We start from the raw sequence: 20,405 nt of genomic DNA on the forward strand, positions 1-20,405 counted from the left end.
TTCTAAGTTAATTTCCCAGCCTGATCCCTACAAAAGTCAGAGCAAACCTAGAGAATGACCGTGGGCAACTACAAATTTAACTAAGTGGTAGTTCCCATGCCATCTGCTGTGCCAGATGCTGTACCTTTGTGTGAGCAGATTGACATAACGCCCAGTACAATATAGTGAGCCATAGCAATGTGTTCTTCTCTATCCCTATAAGAAAGGACAATCAGAACATTTCTCATTCACTAGGAATAAAAAGTCATTATTCATTTTCAGTCATGTCCCAGGGCTATGTTAACTCTCTCATGTTCCGTCGTAAAATAGTCCAAAGGGATCTGGACCATCCAGATATTTTGTACCACATGTCATTTGTCAGTTGTGTTAATGACATCATGTTAATCCGACAAGCCGAGTGAGAAATGGCAAATATATGAAAGATTTTTAGTAAAACACATATGCTTCAGCAGCGGCAGACAAATCCTAAGAAGGTACAGTAGCCCGTAACATCGGTGAAGTTTTTAGGGGCACATGGTTCGGAACATGGCAAGACAAGTCCTATAAATAGGGACAAATTACTGGATTTCGTATCTCTAAACACTAAGAAAGAAGCACAATGTCTCTCAGACATTTGGGTTCTGCAGGCAGCATGTTCTGCTCTGACTTATTTATCAGGTAATAGGAAAGACTGTCCCCTTTGAGTAGGGTATCCAGAGTAGAGAGAGGTATTGGAACTAGTCCAGGCTAGGATGCCAGTGGTTCTACCACTTGTGCCATACAACCCAGTGTACTCTGAAGTATGAGGAGTACTAATGGCAGATTGAAAAAAATCTGTGTGGAGATAATGGCAGGCTCACAACACAAACCCTTAGGGTTCTATTGCAAAGTCATGCCATCTGCAGCAGAGAATTATGCACCATTTATAAAACGGGTTCTGGCAGAATACTGGACCCTGTTGGAATAAGAATGCCCAACCATGGGATAATCAACTGACCAACTGGCTATAATTGCTCATCACGAACTAGGTTACTGGAAATGGATCGAGTCAAAAGGTTAGGTGGCATCATTATCAACTTGAGTAAGATTAAAGTGTTATATTTTGTATCAGGCATAAGCATGACCAGAGGGCATAACAGCAGGTAACCGACAACCACATTTTCAATCACTGTTGTATAAGTATCTTCCCCCTCAACTCACACTTCTGGCCAAGTGACCACAGACCAAGCTTTGTCAGTTTGGGAAGTGGTGGGTATGTGGTTGCACTCAAAATAGATGGCTGCTTTACCACAGCCTCACTTAGGTATAGCTCTAAAGGAGGGCAGTAAGAGAATTTCCCTGGAAGGCAGAGTATTGAGCACACCAGATCATCTGCCTTATATGAAAAGAAAAATGGTCCAAAGTAAGAATATACATACAGGGGCACCTGGGTGGCTCAGTCGTTAAGCGTCTGCCTTCGGCTCAGGTCATGATCCCAGGGTCCTGGGATCGAGCCCCGCATTGGGCTCTCTGCTCGGCAGGAAGCCTGCTTCTCCCTCTCCCACTCCCCCTGCTTGTGTTCCCTCTCACTGTCTCTCTGTCAAATAAATAAATAAAATATTAAAAAAAAAAAAAGAATATACATACAGACTATGAATAAAGTCAGATGGTTTGGCTGATTGACTATAGGTCTGGAAGGAGAGTGACTGGAAGATCAGGGACAAGGAGGTTTGGAAAAGAGGGACGCAGGTGGGCCTATGAGAGTGAATATCAAGTATAAAGATCTTTGAATCACATCTAAACATCAGATTGTATCCTCCAAAAATGAGGCACTAAACAAGTAGATGCCAGTTGGCATCAGCCAGGTTCCAGGGGTGGCACAAAAGTACATGAATGAAGAGGCTATCGTGTCTGTGATGGAATCTACACATTGCCCAGTAGCATGGGCTCAAACCCAACAAAGCTGCTGCTGTCCACCAGCAACTACTGCTACTGTCATATATTTAATCCACTAGCAAATAGGACAAATGCTGAGCACTCAATAAAACACCATTTCAACTAGCCTATTGGTGACATATTGTTTATATTGAACCCCTTTTGTTCTGGAAGGTGCAGAAATTCATCTTGACTGGAATATATGCAAGTTCTTGCACTCCTGCTCTCACACTTCAGCATGCAGCACTATCTGAGAGCTCACAAAGTATCCGAGCCACCAACATGAGATCCTGCATAACACTGCGAAAGATTAAGTAACTCATTTAATAGCAAAAGAGGTATGGGGATGAATACATGACCACAAGATCTCCTGATCCTATCATGTACCAACCACTGCGAAGCTGTTGCCTCGATATAGCGAAAGTACAGCTTTTTGGAAGAGCAACTGAGGAAACAAAGTAGAGATGATATCCTAAGATGGAGTGCCTTCCTCTAGGGTGCAGCATATACTCTAAAGCAATGACCAGTATACATTGCCATGTCCTCAACAGGTGGAGTACATGGATACAAGAGATTGAAGTAGGTGTGGTCCTGCTTACCATCACTCCCAGTGACCCAGCTGGAGTATGTGTGTTTCTTATCCCTGCAACTCTAGGCTCTATGGACTTAAAAGTCCTAGTACTCAGAGGAGACGTCACTGAACTTGAGTGATCACTGCTGCCTGGTCCTTTCAGGCTTCTTGTGCCAAAATACAAGTAGGCAAGGCAAGAATAATTACCCAGATCATCAGGAGGAGGAGGGAAAACAGGGAAGACTACTGTTGGCACTCAGGTGATCTACTGGAGGTGTCTCTTGGTACTCTTCCTCAATTTTGATGGTAAGTGGACTAATATAAAATTTCTATGACCTGTGAAGGGATAGGAGCTTGAGTCATCCCACTCGATGAGCCAGATGGACTGGCAGAGACACTAGCTGGGGGTGAGAGGAATACATAATGGGTAGGAGGATAGAAAGAATGAGTACCAGTTTCAGCCGTGAGACCAGTTGCAGTTGCATTGGAGGAGGATTTCATTCACACCTCTAACATTCCTCTTTTCCCCAGGGAATAAGACCAACTTAGATTCTGGAATAGTTATTTCCAAAATTTACTTATTTTTTTAAAGATTTTATTTATTTATTTAATTGACAGAGAGAGAGAGAGAGAGAGACAGCAAAAGAGGGAACACAAGCACGGGGAGTGGGAGAGGGAGAAGCAGGCTTCCCGTCGAGCAGGGAGCCCGATGCGGGGCTCCATCCCAGGACCCTGGGATCATAACCCGAGCCGAAGGAAGTTGCTTAACCCACTGAGCCACCCTGGCACCCCTCCAAAATTTATTACATGAAGCAAATAGGTTTGAGTGACACAAGGGTAGGACCATAGTGGATGCAGTGGTACACCATCTGGCGCTCCCTTTCAGGACTATAGCACTCATTCCTCCAGCTGGAGGGAGTGACAGTGGCTGAAGGCTCCTTATTGAATCCATCTCCAGTGATTGCCTTTAGCTAAAGAGAACACCTCACTCAAGGTCACACCCATTTCTGGGGATAGATAGACAGCTCCTCAGGCTAACCTAGTTTCAAAGCTTCTACGGGGATCATCTGATGTTTTTGTTGTGACTGTATTGTAATTGTAATTCACTCCTTCAAACTATGCATATGAGTCCCATTTCATTACAGTTCTATCAATGTTGATATTATCACCTTCAAAATTAAAAATTAGACCTTTAACTATTTAATTATATATACTTCCTAATTATTACATTGTTAACTTAAAATTTTCTAATAACAATATATCAGAAGGAATATATATATATATCAGAAGGAATTATATATTTGCATGTGTATGGTGTATGTGTACACAGACACCTGTTATCAAAGGGTGATTTATATGTAAAAGGTAGAAATACAACAAGCTACAATCATTTGGGTTCCCTGTAAAAATCAAGATTCTTCTTCTCCACTTCCTCACTATAGAGTTAAAAAAAAGATCTAGAATAACACTCTTTGGTGTGTTCACCACCAAAGTATGATATGATCAATATTTATGAATCTATCAAGTCTTCCATACTGTATGGATTATAGTTATCACTGGTCTCAGGATACTTCACATTACTGAAGAAGTCATTTCTAATTTCAAAGTCTGCCATACAGCCATATCCTCCTGATTAGCACTGAGCTAGCTTCCTACTTGAAGCACATGCTGAACCAAGGACGAGGTGAATGACAAGCCTTTATTTGCTGAGAAACCTCTGCCGACATAAAACTGGAATGAGCAAGTCATTAAACTGATACTGCAAACCTTGCAGCAAACCTTTCCACTAGCAGTCATTTTGAAACAGACCTTTTCCCTTAACCTTGTCCACCAGGCTAAAAACTTAAACTTCGAATGGACACTGCTGTTGAAATATCTGCTTATTAATTCTTTTCTCGGAGGATGGGGAAATATGCCAGAAGAAAGCTATCATTGTACTCACCCCAATAAATGCCTGCTATTTTTCTTGAGAAAACAAACCAACAGAAGACTTTATAATAGCTAATATTTGTGTAGCAATTTAGAGCCTACAAATCTCTTTTACATTTATTGCAATAGATCTTCGAGACAATTATCTACCGCATTTTACAGCTGACGAAATGCAGACTTGGAAAGGTTAGGTAACATCATCTATGATTCTGTCCATACATATATTCTATATTCCATTATGTTTTTTAATTATCTATTTATTTATTTGAGAGAGACAGAGAGAGAGCAAGCATGAATGGGGGGGAGGAGGCAGAGGGAGAGAATCTCAAGCAGACTCCCCACTGGGCACAGAGCCCAAGGCAGGGCTCAGTCTCATGACTCATGAGATCATGACCTGAGCCAAATTCATGAGTTGGATGCTGAACAGACTGAGCCACCCAGGTGCCCATTCCATTACGTTTTTAAATATCTATAGGTAAACTAGCCAAGGATATAGAGATGAGATACAGATGCATCTCATCTAGTTTATGAATGTTATACGATAAAAGATCAAATGACTGATTTATGACAAACTATGAACCCCTCAGGAAAAGTATTACTTTGAGTGTCAACACTCTAAGGAAAGGGGACTTTGAGGTAGAAAATAAAAGAGCATAGACTACCATCTTCTTATCTTATCTTCATGTTGGCAAGCAAAAATAACATTTTAGTAGACTGAACACATTCATAGCCATATATGCTGCTGACATTATAAACTACCTTGAAAATTCTGGTTCTGTATCCTATTAGCTACAGTTAATTACCAAGGTTTACAAAGGAAAATGTTCGTGGAAAACTTATGAGCTATACTATCACCACATTGGTAATATGTTTCAAAAACATTAAGTTGACTTTTATTCATTTAGATTCAATGATGGAAAACGAAAGAGAATGTCTGTAGTTTTAATGAGCATCTCAGTTTGTATGAGGAAAACTGTCCAATGACTTATTTTCTAGTTTGGATCCACAAACATGTTAGTCTAGGACATGGAATTGGCTCTTCTAAATTATTTACAGAATTCCAGGAACAATTTGATCCCACACTAAATACAACTGAGCATTTAAGTCATAGTAACCCTTCTCATATGAGAGACAAAAATTCAACTTAATTGACCACCGATGACTAATAAGAGATTGAGAAGTACTTCCTGTGTGCTTTTGTTACATTCTGTCTTATCTAGTCACTTATGTGCTATTACACTGACAAATTCTAACAAATTTTGAGTGCTAAGTCTAATTTTTTAAGCATTTTTTCATTGCTTCACACAATACCACTGAATTAACTATGTAAGAATCAATATTTAGTAAGAAACACTATAATTATTTGCAGTTAATACACAATTATATGGGTGAGCATCCAAATATTCCTCTTGTCCATTTGGATTTCAAGGTATTCTTCTCACATGGATAAGGAACAAGTCACAAAAACAGATCAAAAATGGAAAAAAAAAACCTCAAAATCAAAAACAAAACTTCTGATTTTATGCCTCAGTGTTCATGATCAGACTTAAATACTTTTGCTAATTTTAGGTTATATGATATACTGCCATAATAAATTGTTGAAAATTCAATGTTATTTGTGACCAGTAACCTTTTCTTTCTTTCTTTTTTTTTTTTTTTAATTTCTTTATTTGACAGAGAGAGAGACAGCAAGAGCAGGAACACAAGCAGGGGGAGTGGGAGAGGGAGAAGCAGGCTTCCCGCGGAGCAGGGAGCCCGATGCGGGGCTCGATCCCAGGACCCTGGGATCATGACCTGAGCCGAAGGCAGATGCTTAATGACTGAGCCACCCAGGCGCCCTGACCAGTAACCTTTTCCAAAGGAGGGCAGGGCATTGATAACAGCTCACATTTTCCTAAATGCCTAGCCAATATATTTCCCCTCCTGCAGCGGGAAATTCTGTTACCAATATTGGAGGAAAAAACAAATAAAACAAAACCAGATTAAAAATCATTCAATAGTAACATGAGACACTTAGTCCATATTTACTTCTTCTATGGAAGGCATAATATGGTGTCTTGCCTAAGCAAATCTATACTTAGAGAATATTTATAATGGCATGTATTCATTTTGACCATGTAGCTTTTTTTGTGCATATTAGAATATGAAGAATGCAAAAAAAAAAAAAGAATATGAAGAATACATTATTTCTTCCCATGGCAACTTTATTCTATCTTTACCCATTTCTGTCATTAAATTAAAAATATTCCAGACAACATATGTCCCGATCATCACTGCATTCATTCCCAGTTCCCTGGCCTGCCACTCCCCTGGCCAACAGTTAAGTATTTTCAATGACCTTCACTGCAGACCACTGCCAGGAAACTGAACACCACCCAGCAGCTGGAACAAGGAAAACCAACTCAGAGGTAATTGATATCTTATATATATCTTATCTTTCCTGCCTAGTTCCCTACCCCACACACCCTCAGCAAAAGAAAATTGCTAGCTTTTCCACTCAGCTATCAAATAATTTTCTTAATTTAATTACTACCTGCCCACACTACAGTTTACTAGATGATAACTTGATGCTAAATAGTTCATCAGCATCTGCTATGCCAACCGGATCCTAACCTACTGCTCACATGTTTGCAAATCTGGCTACTGAACCTTCTTATTCTTATGACACCTAACACATTGATTCTTGATACTTTCTGGCTGGTCTGTTCACTGAATGGTGGACTTGGAGCTATAGTTCATTTGGAAAGGCAACTTCTTAAACCAATGTGCCCCCCCCCAAAGAAAGTAAATAAATAAACTAAAACAAGCAACAGCAATAAAACTTTTTCTTAGCTGTTAGAAGAGATTAATAGATAATACAAGTAATATAAATCAGCTAAAGTATTTTAATTTCCATTCACCATCACTTACATAACATGGCTAGTCTTTTTGATGTATACGTAAAGTCTTACGAAGGCAGGCTTTCATGTATCCTGTGTGTGTATGCATGTGCGTGCGTGTGTGTGTGTGTGTGTGTGTAAGAGAGAGAGAAAGAGAGAGAGAGAAAATGAGAGAGGGCGGCAGGGAGGCAGCAGTCTGGAACTGTGTATGTGGTGATACAGTGGTACATATATACTGTTAGTGATAGGACTTCCTATAGTATAATGACTTTTTAAATTGCCGTTGGTCTTCTTGACCTTTGCCTAGAGGAAGCCATGCAGATATTTCACATGTTACAGTATACACATCTCAATATTTTTCTCAAACTTATTTTCTGGAGAGCAAAACAAGTCATTAACTCAGTTTAATTTAGTAGATTATGTTTACTTTATTTCCTAAGTCACTAATTGCTAAAGTGGGAATAGTTAATGATCTATAAAGGACTATGTTGAAACTTCATCAGGCTTATGTAGATACCCATTAACAATGGACACTGGCTGGAATGGGTCATTGTGTGTGCTTCCGTGAGGAGCAGATTGTTATGGTTGCCAAGAGGAACTCTCCAGCACGGCCTGTGGCCAGCCCAAAGCTGAGCAGCTGGCTATGTGGGCCACAGTGTGCCTCCAAATACATGGAGGCCGTTTATTGCTGAAACTTAAACAGAGGGGGCCATGTTCTGCCCACCATGGTCAGCCTCACTGCTGAACTGACATTTATAGCTGGGCCTCTTCACCATCTGTGCATGTGGCCTACACTGCATCTCCGAGGAGCTAGAGAAGCATGATTTGAAGACCTGCTTGAATAGCCAGGAAAAAGCAATCCATCATTTATAAGGGGGGATGTAAGACAGTCACAATCGTGTCCTGTCACGCTTTCAGATTTTTCTCTTCATTTGCTTTTACTTTCATTCTCATCTGTTGCCAAACACAATGAACATCGACCGAGAGTGCAGAATCCACTAATAATACTTTACCATCTACATGGAAGAATGAATTATCCAGATGCTCAGAGGCTTGCCCTACTGAGGACGTAAATGACTCTCCTGCTGAGGGGAGCCTCAGACCTAAATGACTCAGGGTCCAGGTGGAATGCAAGAAGTTGGGAACAAATGGCTACCCTTTGAACTGAGAGCTTGCAGGAGTGACGCGGGATGCTTGTAACTGGTTTATTGAATGAGCTGAACTGCTAGAATATTAAGAGACAACAGTTGCATATTATCCTGTGGTCCACCTTCATACACACCCTGTCAGATCTATTCCCCAATCCTGATCCTCTATTTAGGGCTTCTCCAGGGTCAGACAGGAAAGGACGGACTTGCTTTCAAAAGTGGAAAGCATCTGCGAGCTTCTTTTTTGGGAGGCAGCTCTGTGGGTTCTTCAGGGACTCCTGCCCTCACCTTAGGAATCCCTGCACTGGACTTTCTGCATGGCCTAGTGGGCCGTCTGCAACAGCTCCCCAGCTCAGCTCCCTCCCTGGCAGCATCTGTCTTCTGGTGCGGGCAACCTCAGCAGGCAGGGCCTCTCAGGCATGATCCCTTCAAAGTGACTCCAGCTCTGCTATCTTCAAGCGCAACTCATATCTTTGTTCTTCCCCAAGAAACAGAGCTTCTCCTCACAGTTGTCTTACCCTTTCTCTTACTGGCATCATTGTGGACAGCTCCAGGCAATTTCCAGCTTGCAGAATTTGTCCATTTCCCATTTTTACAAGCAATTCTCAGTAAAACACACACACACACACACAATCTGTTCAAGAGGTTTTCTTGGTGTCTCCACAACTTGATTTGTGTGGAAGGGAAAGCACCATGATAATCTCTAATCCTATGAATTCAAGAACTTCTGAGAATTCTCCAACACTATGGGCAATTGCAGGGGATGGCCACTGGGTGTGTTTGGTCAGTGCCAACAAGTCCTAGAAGAAACTATTTCACGCCCCTTTTTAGAAATATGGGATTGCTTATCCAGCATTTTCCTCAGCATTATGGCTGTAGCTGAAAATCAAGGTTAACTAGAATTCTCTTGTTCTGTGTGGTCAAATTGTCATTACTAATGAGATGGTACAGAGTTCTGAAAGCATGGCTCACATTAGAGACCCTGATTCTAGAGGTTCTTTTTCTCCTACTTATCCCTTACCATTCCAGCAGAAGAGAATGCACCGAGTCACAGTAACATTTAAAGCACAGTAAATGGAGGGAAAAGAACTAGTCCATTGGAGAAACTGGCAATCTTAAATGAGTGTTAATTGTCCCTTTTAATTCCTAGATAATTCCTTTAGTTCCTTTCCTCATCTGGGACCATTGTCCTATGGTTGTTTTTTTGTTTCAATCAAGAAAAAAAGGGAAAGTCATTGTCATGAGCATTGTTATGAGCATCTGAGAGTCTTCAAATAATTGGTTAGGGATGCACAAAATATAAGGTCTTCAAAGACATATTTTAAATGATAGAAGCCAAAGAAAGGCTTTATTTCATACATTTCAGTTATTTTCTATTAAACTTATTATAGGTAGAGTGTGACAAGAATACTGAGTCATGGCATGATGGAGGAAATTGGTCTTAAAAAGTTGAAATTAAAATAAGCAATAAGTGGTATGAAAAGTTTCATAGAAGATACTAACATTTTAAAGTATTTTGATCTATCTAAACAACTTTTCCATCCCTTTTTAAAAAAATGAATATTTTTGACTTTCTTTAGTATTACAACATTTCACAGCAGCTGACCAATTTGTTTTTTCTTCCTCTTTTCTTTTTTTTCTGGCAAGAATTTTGTTGTTTTGGGGATAATACATGATCCATCTAATATAGAGTTATGATAGTTTTTTTAAAGAGAGAGGGAGTGGGGGGAGGGGCAGAGGGTGAGAATCTCAAGCAGACTCCCCGCTGAGCACGGAGCCTGATGTGGGGCTTGATCTCATGACCCTGAGGTCATGACCTGAGCCGAAACCAGAGTCAGATGCTTAACTGAGTGGGCCACCCAGGTGCCCCAAGTTATAACAGTTTTGAATACACCACCATATCAAACTTCCAAAAGACTACAGGGTAAAATAAAATATAAACATCATAAACTATAGAAAAAAAAGAAAAATTATCAAAATCTATTAAAAAAATAGAAAAATGTGTTCATTTTCAAGTGATTGCTTCTACTATTTTTCTGCCAATTTCCACGTTTCAAGACTATACACACACACACACACATATATATATCCTCCATCTCTCTATATATTCTACATTTACCAGAAATACTAGAAGAAAGGCAGGCCACAAAAGAGGGGAGAAGGTAGCAATTTAGTGGTTGTTATCTTGATAACCAGAGGTACCTATTGTTCATGATGACTCTATCTCACTGGATGGAGATATATACTAGATACATTTCTAGAAAGAATATGACATCAACACATAAATGTACACCCTAATAAACTAAATAATTAAATAATTTCCAATTGACATTGAGAGGGAAAACAATAAGGATTTCACAAGTGGACCAAGCATAGCGATAGCTACCAGTTCCAGAGCAAAGTTCCCCTCAACTTACCAGGCTTAGGGACAATGAGTTGTGCACTGGTCTGGGCATTTCCAGCCTCATTTTCAGCTACACATTGATAAAAGCCTTCGTCTGACTTCACCACTCCAAGGATTCGTAAGTTGCTTCCTCCCTAGAGAGAAGAAAGAAGCAGGTACAATATTTTAAAAAGCAAAAACTCAAGGAGAAAAAATGAACATAAGATTTTGATAAAATTTCACTGAATAAGCAAGAAGGAAAGGCAAGAGAGTTCTGTCTCACAGATATGTTCTATGTCACTTGGGAAATGTCACAGATTCCCAATACTCTGCTGAATCCACGTGCATACATTTAACTTAGTTCTGCAATGAAAACTATACTCACAAAAATACACATCATCCTCAATATCTAAATGAACAACAAACAGAGCGCTCTTTGATTAAATAAGTGAGAAACAAAGGTTAGCATGAAAAGACATTTCATTCTTTCACTTGTTATTGAAGGAAAATTGGGTTTAGCAGCTGCTGGGGAAAAAAAAAGAAACACTGATTTTTGCAGTTTCTAAAAGACAAGAAATCTAGGTTGGATATTTTCTGGAAGTGTTTACTGAGAAAAAAAATCTGGAAATCCTTTTAAAATTGTAATTGCTTTGACATGTATCCTTTTGGGATCTGGAGCGATGGTATGGTGGATATTTTATACCATGTCATTCTTGTTATATGGCCAAAATGCTTTACCTTCAGTAATCCATAAATTAAACACAGCAGTGTTCACTCCTGTTTTATATAAATTGAGCCACCATGTTTTTCAAGGATGGATGATAAAATAATCTGGAGAAAGCATTTAATTATACTGACTCAGTTTTTCTTCAATATTAGTGTAAGAATTAGTTCAGTAAGTGAGACATGTTAAATCACTTCCCCTGAAGTCATTAAGAGATAAATATTACCTCATGGGGAATTCTTAATTGTTTTTAGTGTCTTGTAGTCAATTCTCTGCTGATGTAAAATCCTGAGATAAAGCTGACTAACTTCTAATTAACAATTCTCATATAAGTTACTATTTGTGTTCAATGTTACTGTGTGACAGACAATGGCTCTCAGATTTCCGGAGCTATTGGGGAAATATTTTTAAGCACAATTTCATGTGAACAGGGCTCATACTGTACATTTTCTTTTCACCTTAGAAAAGAAATATTTAAATAGGTTGGCTATAATGAGTCATTCTGGGAGAAAGATTATTCAAACTGTAGAAAAAATAAATGTTGTATTTTATCATGTGTCCTTAAGGGCACTCAACAATTTCCTATATATGCAAGTAGCATATATTCTAGGCGGACACAACACATTTCAAGTTGCCCCATGGCAGGTCATTTTTAATTCAGCGGTAGTAGAAATAGCATTGCACTTAAAGGAACTAATGGATTGGCGTGGCATTGAAAAGTTACATTTTTTCCCCTTTCTTACTCTAGTCCCAACCAGTTAAACAAATGCAACTAAAACTGAAAATACAGTGGTGATAAAAGTAATAAAGATATGCTTTATGGATGTATTCTTTAAGAACCCTTACAGTATGACTCAATGCACGCATAAAGAGGTTATGGAAGTTTCTGAAAGTCAGCTGATCCAGCCACAAAGAGGTGGATCCACCAATGAGAGCTAGTGCAAGGCTAAGGAGAGCACGTGCCTGGACCGGCAGGGCACCTGAGGTCTACTCCCCTTCTGCCAGATGACCTAGTTTGGACACTCTTCTTTGACAGCTCATGTCTGCATCTCAAACATAAGAGAAGTGGGCCTAAATCCTCCTTCTTTAGCTACAAAATTCTTTGATATTTGGAAAGTGCTTTTCCTATTTCTCATATATTCATATCCTCGAATTCGGAAACTCCGATGCTAACCTACACCTAATGGAGAGTTTTCAGAGCGTTTTTAAATGAGCAAAGAATTCTGCTGGTAACAGGAAAAGGAATGATAGTAATGATAGGTGTTGAGCGCTCACTGCGTACCAGGAAAACAACCTAGTGACTATAATATACCATTATCCTTGTGATCCCCCATGGGGCATAGAGTACACTAGAACTTAGAGAAACTATAAGAACTATTATGCTTAGCTTCAGTTTTTTCCAGTGTTCGAAAGTGTAATGCCATGTGACCTCTGGGGTCTCCATGGTGTCCTAGCCACTACCACTTGTCACTGTCACCACATCCTTTTCTATTGCTCAAGTAGGATCAGCTGTCCTACTGGAAGGGTAGCAGAGAAAACTTGTCTATATTATGAAAGTAAGACTAGCATAACATAGTGGCACATCTTGCTGAAACTTTGTTATAATGGGTAAAAAGTCGAAGAAGTAAGAGATTATTGGCTTCATATAGTCTAAAACTAGGTTCTAAACTGTTCTCCCAAGAACCAGCAATGAGGATACTTGGAAAGAGTCTCTTAGGTCCTCTGTTTTTTTTCATCATGTGTTTGTTTAAAAAACCTTGCCTGTAAAACAAGGAGGCTGGGCTGTTTGATGACTCTTTTTCAGCTCAAAAGTTGTTAAGTCTAGAAGATCATTTGCTTTATTGGAACAATTTTCTTAACACACCATAAAAATTCCCGATAGGAACCTTCTTCCCAGGAAAGAAAAGCAACTGAAAATCGAGTAAACAATGAATGGGATTATAAAGCTAATACGGAAAAAAAAAAAGATAATTACCACTATCTGAAAATAATCACTAGGAATGACCACATCTCCATTCTTCATCCAATTCACAGTGGGCACAGGCTTCCCCGAGACTGAACATTCAAACTCAATATCCATGCTTTCATAGGCATACAGGTTGGAAGGGTGATTTAAAAACCATGGCGGAACTGCGAAGACAGAAAACAAAAGTGAGTGGGTGGGAAAGTGAACCTTCATGCTAAGGTCTTTGCCCAGTTGGAAACACTACGCAGGGAGAGAGAATATTTGTAATTCAATAATTCCCCGAAACCCTTAGTTTATTATGCAGGAACCACTGTAGAACTCCTCTCCCCCCTCCCAAACACAGTTAAATAGTTGTAGTTAGTGCTGTTTTGCCTCAGGAAAGAAAAAAAAAAACACTTTTGGAAAAAATATAACATCTAGTAAACATTGTGAATACCCAATGTTTGTATCCAACTGACTTACGTAAAGGATACTGAACAGCGCATAAAGCTATGGAAGCTATGCTGATAAAGTAAATAAAGGGAAGCTGATAATTCTGAGACAACCCAGAGTGTAAGACAAGAAAGCTTAGTGTCTCTGTAATTCTAGAATTTCATTGGGATTTAGTTAATGTGATGGACTCCTTCCCTGCTGAAACTGGCTATGGTGATAGGCACAAAAAATGACTATCATCTTTACGGGGGACACATTCCCATTGTCTTAGCAATTATCTATTGTGGTGCATTACTATTCTGCATTATTATTTTCCCAGCATGATACATGATATATTAATTTAATTTAATGTCTTAATTGCCATAATACTAGTTACATTATGATGGAAATTTGTAATTGGACGAAAATTACAAATAAAATATAACACACCTTTGTTAATGAATCTCTCAGGCTTGGTCCCTCAAAACCCTGCCTAGGAGAGGGGAAATTTTAAAAAGAAATGTTCACTCTCTTCCACTGGGAATCTTAAAGTGATGTCAGATTTGAATATTCATGTTGCCTGAGACCCAGGTTAAATTCACAGTAAAGTAAATGCCTTGATCTCGTTTTCAGGTAGGACATGGACATGCATTTTTAGTAGCCATTTTTAAAGTTAGATTGCATTTTTGTTTTGTTTTTTTTTGTCATTGCTGTTGCTATGTTCAGTGAGTAAGGAGTGCTAATTTTTGCTCACTTGGGTTAATACTATATTACATAATATCGTCTCTGACCCCCCTGACTTCAAAGTCAACTTGTAAACATGGATGAATGTTCTAGAAAAAATGGGAGAGCCAGTGGAAAGTGTCTAGTTTTTCTATTGAAGATCTTAGAAATCTTCATCTCTCTCTCCTTCTTCCTCTCCCTCTTTCTCTCTGTCTCTCTCTCTCTTTCTTCCTCCTCCCTATCTTATTTTCCTGATTTTTAACTAAATATTTGGACCTCTAGTAAGAAACAACTTTAAAATTATTTGATCTTTCACATGGGCAAATTGATTTATATGACTCAGCTGGTATGCATTAATATTCACATACTAAATGCATGAAAAAAATATGTCAGCTTTTCTAAAGAGAACATGTCCCCATTGTATATAGAGCTGAAATTATTTATTTATAATTGATAATATTACTAAGAGACTGTTTTTTATTCCTTAACCAAATTCACTGACAATAAACTAAAAGGCATCAGAAATATTTCTTGAATGCCTCTGAGCAAGTGTATTAGTTGTCTGTTTGTGTTCCCGATTTTATTACAGATTTTGATCAAGTATTTGTTTACTAGCAAACACCCAATATAAACTTATTGAGAGCTGACCTTATATAATTTATTAGTCTAAGCACTTTATATTTATTTATTTATTTATTTTAAAGAGTTTATTTATTTATCTGGAGAGAGAAGAGAGCACAAGCAGGGGGAGCAGCAGACAGAGGGAGAATCAGGCTCCCCGCTGAGCAAGGAGCCTGATGCGGGACTTGATCCCAGGACCCTGGGATCCTGACCTGAGCCGAAGGCAGATGCTTAACCGACTGAGCCACCCAGGTGTCCTGCACTTTATATTTATTATATTCACCACACCTCTCTGAGACTCTGTGATTCCCATTTTACAAAGATGCTGAGGTGCAAGGAGTTGAAGTAACTTTCTCCAAATCATACAACCTATAGATTGTGGAGCCAGATAGGCTGACTCCTCTGCCTACATTCTGAACTGTTTTATAATAACTGCCTCTTTTGCCACTTGAAAATTCAGGTGGAAGAATAACTCATTAATATTCCTGAAGCCTCAAAGATAATGGAGATAAGTTATGAGAGCTATTAAAGATATAACACTATGTTTTCTCCTCCTCTTCCCCCTTTAAGACCTTCTACCCCGGCGCCATGAAAACTGCCAGAGTCTGCCCATTCTTAGTGTTCACTTTCATCAGAATTCATGATCTCATTTAGGCCTATATCAGAGTTTTCAAATTTTGACTGATATCCATCAGTGAAATTTGAAATTCATTTTTGAAGTTGAGATTAAAATTTACATATGTATGCATGTAAATATACATAAACATATACATAAACATATACATATATACACACATATATCCAATTATACTTCATTTTATTGTACTTCATTTAATTGAGTTTAATTTTATTGTGCTTCACAGATATTGGATTTTTTACAAATTAAAGGTTTTGTGGCAACCCAGCATCAGTCAAACCTATTGGTATCATTTCTTTTTTTTTAGATTTATCCATCTATTTGAGAGAGAGAGAGAATGAGAGTGTGGAGGGGAGGGGCAGAGGGAGAGAAAGAATCTCAAGCAAACCACCCCCTGAGCATGGAGCCCAATGTGGGGCTCAATCCCAGGTCCCCGAGATCATGACCCAAGCCGAAATCAAGAGTTGGATGCTTAACTGACAGCCACCCAGGCACCCCTTGGCACCATTTTCCCAACATCCTTTGCTCACTTCATGTCTCTGTGTCAGTTTTGGTAATTCTTGCAATATTTTGAACTTTTCCATTATTATATTTGTTACAGTGATCTGTGATCAGTGATCTCTGATGTTAATTTGTAATTGTTTTGGGACACCACAAACCACACACATCTATGATGGCAAACTTAATAAATAAATGTTGTATGTGTTCTGACTGTTCCACAAACCACCATTCCCCTCCCTCACCTCCTCTTTGGGCCTCCCCATTCCCTGAGACACAACAATATTGAAATCAGTCCATTTAATAGCCCTATAATGGCCTCTAAATGTTCATGTGAAAGGAAGAGTCACTCATGTCTCTCCCTTTAAATCAACAGCTAGAAGTGATTAAGCTTAGTGAAGAAGGCATGCTGAAAGCTGAGATAGCCTGAAAGTCCTGTGCCAAACAGCCAAGTTGTGAATGCAAATGAAAAGTTCTTGAAGGAAATTAAAAGTGCTACTCCAGGAAACACACAAATGATAAGAAAGTGATAAAGTCTTATCACTGATATGGAGAAAGTTTTAGTGGTCTAGATAGAAGATCAAACCAGCCACAACCTTCCCTTAAACCAAAGCCTAATTCAGAGCAAGGCCCTAAGTCTCTTCAATTCTGTAAAGGCTGAGAGGTGAGGAAGCTGCCGAAGAAAACTTTGAAGCTAGCAGAGGTTGGTTCATGAGGTTTAAGGAAAGAAGCCGTCTCCACAACATAAAAGGGCAAGGTGAAGCAGCAGGTGGTGATACAGAAGCCACAGCAAGTTCTCCAGAAGATCTAGCTAAGATCATCAATGAAAGTGTCTACATTAAATAACAGATTTTCAATACAGACAAAACAACCTTGTATTGGAAGATGCCAACTAGGACTTTCATAGCTAGAGAGGAGAAGTCAATGCCTGGCTTCAAAGCTTCAATGCCTGACTCTCTTGTTAGGGGCTGATGCAACTGGTGACTTGAAGTCAGTGCTCATTATCCATTCAAAAACTCCTAGGACCCTTAAGAATTATGCTCAATCTATGCTGCCTGTGCTCTATAAAGGGAACAACAGTCTGGATGACAGCACATCTGTTTACAACATGGCTTACTGAATATTTTAAGCCAACTGTTGAGAAAAAAGATTCCTTTCAAAATATTACTACTCTTTGACAATGTTTCTGGTCACCCAAAGCTCTGATGGAGATGGACAGTGAAATTAGTGTTGTTTTCCTGCCTGCTAAGACAACATCCATTCTGCAGCCTATGGATCAATGAGTAATTTTGACTTTCAAGTCTTAGGATTTAGGAAATACATTTTGTAATGCTATAACTACCAAAGATAGTGCCTCCTCTGAAGGATCTGGGCAAAGTCAATTGAAAATCTTTTGGAAAGGATTCATCATCCCACATGCCATTAAGAACATTTGTGATTCATGGGGAAAGGTCAAAATACCAACACTAACAGGAGTTTGGAAGAAGTTGATTCCAATCCTCATGGATGACTTGGAGAGAGCTCAGAACCTCAGTGGAGGAAGTAACTGCAGATGTGGTGGAAATAGCAAGAGAACTAGAATTAGAGGTGGAGCCTGAAGATGGGACTGAACTGCTGCAATTTCATGATAACATTTGATCAGAAGAGAAGTTTCTTCTTAGAGATGTGCAAAAAAGTGGTTTCTTGAGATGGAATCTGCTCTTGGTGATGATGCTGTGAAGATTGTTGAAATGACAATAAAAGATTTAGAATATTATATAAACTTAGTTGATAAAGTAGCCTCAGTATTTGAGAGGATTGACTCCAATTTTGAAAGAAGTTTTACTCTGGGCAAAATGCTATCAAATATCATCACATGCTACAGAGAAATCATTCATGAAAGGAAGAATCAATTGTTGTAGCAAATTTCATTGTTGTCTTATTTGAGAAACTGCCACCCTAGCTTTCAGCAACCATCACCCTGATCAATCAGCAGCCATCAGCACTGAAGCAAGACCCTCCACCAGCAAAAAAGATTACAACTCACTGAAAGCTCAGGTGATGTTTACCATTTTTTAGCAATAAAATATTTTAAAATTAAGGTATGTAATATATGTTTTTTAGACTTAGTCCTATTGTAATTTAATAAATGTACATTAAATAATGTAAACATAATTTTTTTATGCAGTGGAAAACCAAAAGATTCATTTGACTCACTTCATTGCCATATTCAGTTTATTATGGGATCTGGTGTATATATATTTTCTCCCAGATCCCAAAGTAAACTGAATATATGTGTATATATGTGTATATATATGTGTGTGTATATATGTATATGCATATATATGTGTGTGTGAGAGAGACAGGTATGCCTATTTATTGATTGATATATGCCTGAGGGTGTGTGTGTGTGTGTGTGTGTGTATACATACATAGTATCTATTTAGAGAGCAGGGGTGGGGGGAAGAGTAGAACAGAAAATAAAAAGGATTAGGAGCACAGAAGAAGAGAAAAAGAAGAGAAAAGAATACCAAATCTGTATTGAAGAAGAGCAAAGAAAAGTGAGGTTCCAGGAGCCCACATGATGGGGCCAGATTGCCTGGGCTTAAGTCCCAGCCATTCCACTCACTGCAAGTGCTTCAGTTACTGTCCCCATCTATAACCTGGAGATAAAAATTGAGGACAATGAATGACAGTGCATGTTTAAATGGACTGTGCATAACTGTATGTTAAAGAAAAACAATAAACAGAAAAGTATATCTGAGTATATCACCCACAACAAACAAATTATTGTATATGTGTACTGTATATGTACATACCTCTCAATGGACCTAAATAAACCAAAGCTGATCATGGTGAATTCTCAAAACCTTCTGTTTTATTGATTAATAAGATACAGTGACTACTGGGACGCCTGGCTGGCTCAGTTGGTAGAGTGTACAACTCTTGATCTTGGGGTTGTGAGTTCAAGCTCTGCATTGGGTGTAGAGATTTCTTAAAAAAATAAAAAATAAAATAAAATAGTGACTTCTGATTAGTTAAGGGGATAATGTGACTTAATTATGTAATTATAATTGTAAAACACTAAGTACTAAGGATGCCTCAATAATTTTTTTCTACTTCCAAATATATATGTGAGCCATGATCTATATTTTTGTGATTTTTCTCTTATTCCTTAGGCTCTCAGAATTACACCTTGTCTTCCCTGGCTGTCTTAATACCTTCATTTCTATATCAGGTTTTCCAGCTTTCACCAAATGCCAGACAGTAAATGAAGAAGAAAAAGTAGCTTCCCTCACTTAAATGGGAAAGTTGAAGCATGAGACAATACCACGCATCAGAAATGGGTTTACATCCCATGTTTTCTGAAAATATACTGCCTAACTTGGGCAGCGTTACCAGTCATGAGTAATTTTTGTGGTACAGATGAGGACTAATGATTTCATATTTCAGTGCCTCCTACGGTACTTCATCCTCAGCATGTGCTCAGCAAAGATTTGCTGATGACGCTTATGTGAACTCAAGCAATAAAATGCACATTTTTATGTTTTCTGTGGCAATATTAATATAAGATGGTGATGAGGAGTTTGGACAATGTCATGGAAACCACATAACTAACAACATACTATTTTATTATCCAGGAAAATAAAATGTCAATGAATGATGAGAATAAAAAAAAAAAGAACAAACCATGGTGTAGTTTGGCTACTTGGAGAAAGGAGTAAGTATCTGTTATATTGGATACCTTTCTGAAGTCTTAAAGCTCTTCCCTGTTTGAGCAAAAGGAATTAAAATAAATACAGAATTTAGGAGAGAGTCTTCAAAAGGTCTAAATATATAAGCCTGGGTTGGATTAGAAATCAGGTAAAAGCTTTTCAATCTTGCTTTAATTACTATATAACCAAACTGCTACCTGTTTTCCTGAAGCTTCCATCCACACATCCCTTACATACATCTGAGGGCTCAACTTAACAACAGTGTCCCATCCTTTTCTAATCCTGTCTTTGTTCATTCTGTTTTCTCTTCCTGAACTGATTTCCATT

At 38.6% G+C, this 20,405-nt stretch overlaps 1 protein-coding gene across 2 annotated transcripts in view; it reads right to left on the reverse strand.

Annotated features, from left to right (window-relative positions):
- Positions 1-20,405, reverse strand: part of DCC (DCC netrin 1 receptor) — a 1,153,179-nt gene that overhangs the window by 434,971 nt on the left and 697,803 nt on the right. For both annotated transcript variants that reach the window (XM_078060292.1, XM_078060291.1), the window contains exons 6-7: positions 13,503-13,657; positions 10,838-10,958 (exon numbers count right to left, since the gene is read on the reverse strand). In XM_078060292.1, coding sequence (XP_077916418.1) covers positions 10,838-10,958; positions 13,503-13,657 — 276 coding nt within the window. The remainder of the gene's footprint in view (positions 1-10,837; positions 10,959-13,502; positions 13,658-20,405) is intronic.

This window comes from Halichoerus grypus, chromosome 13, assembly GCF_964656455.1.
Source record: "Halichoerus grypus chromosome 13, mHalGry1.hap1.1, whole genome shotgun sequence".
Lineage (NCBI taxonomy): Eukaryota > Metazoa > Chordata > Mammalia > Carnivora > Phocidae > Halichoerus > Halichoerus grypus.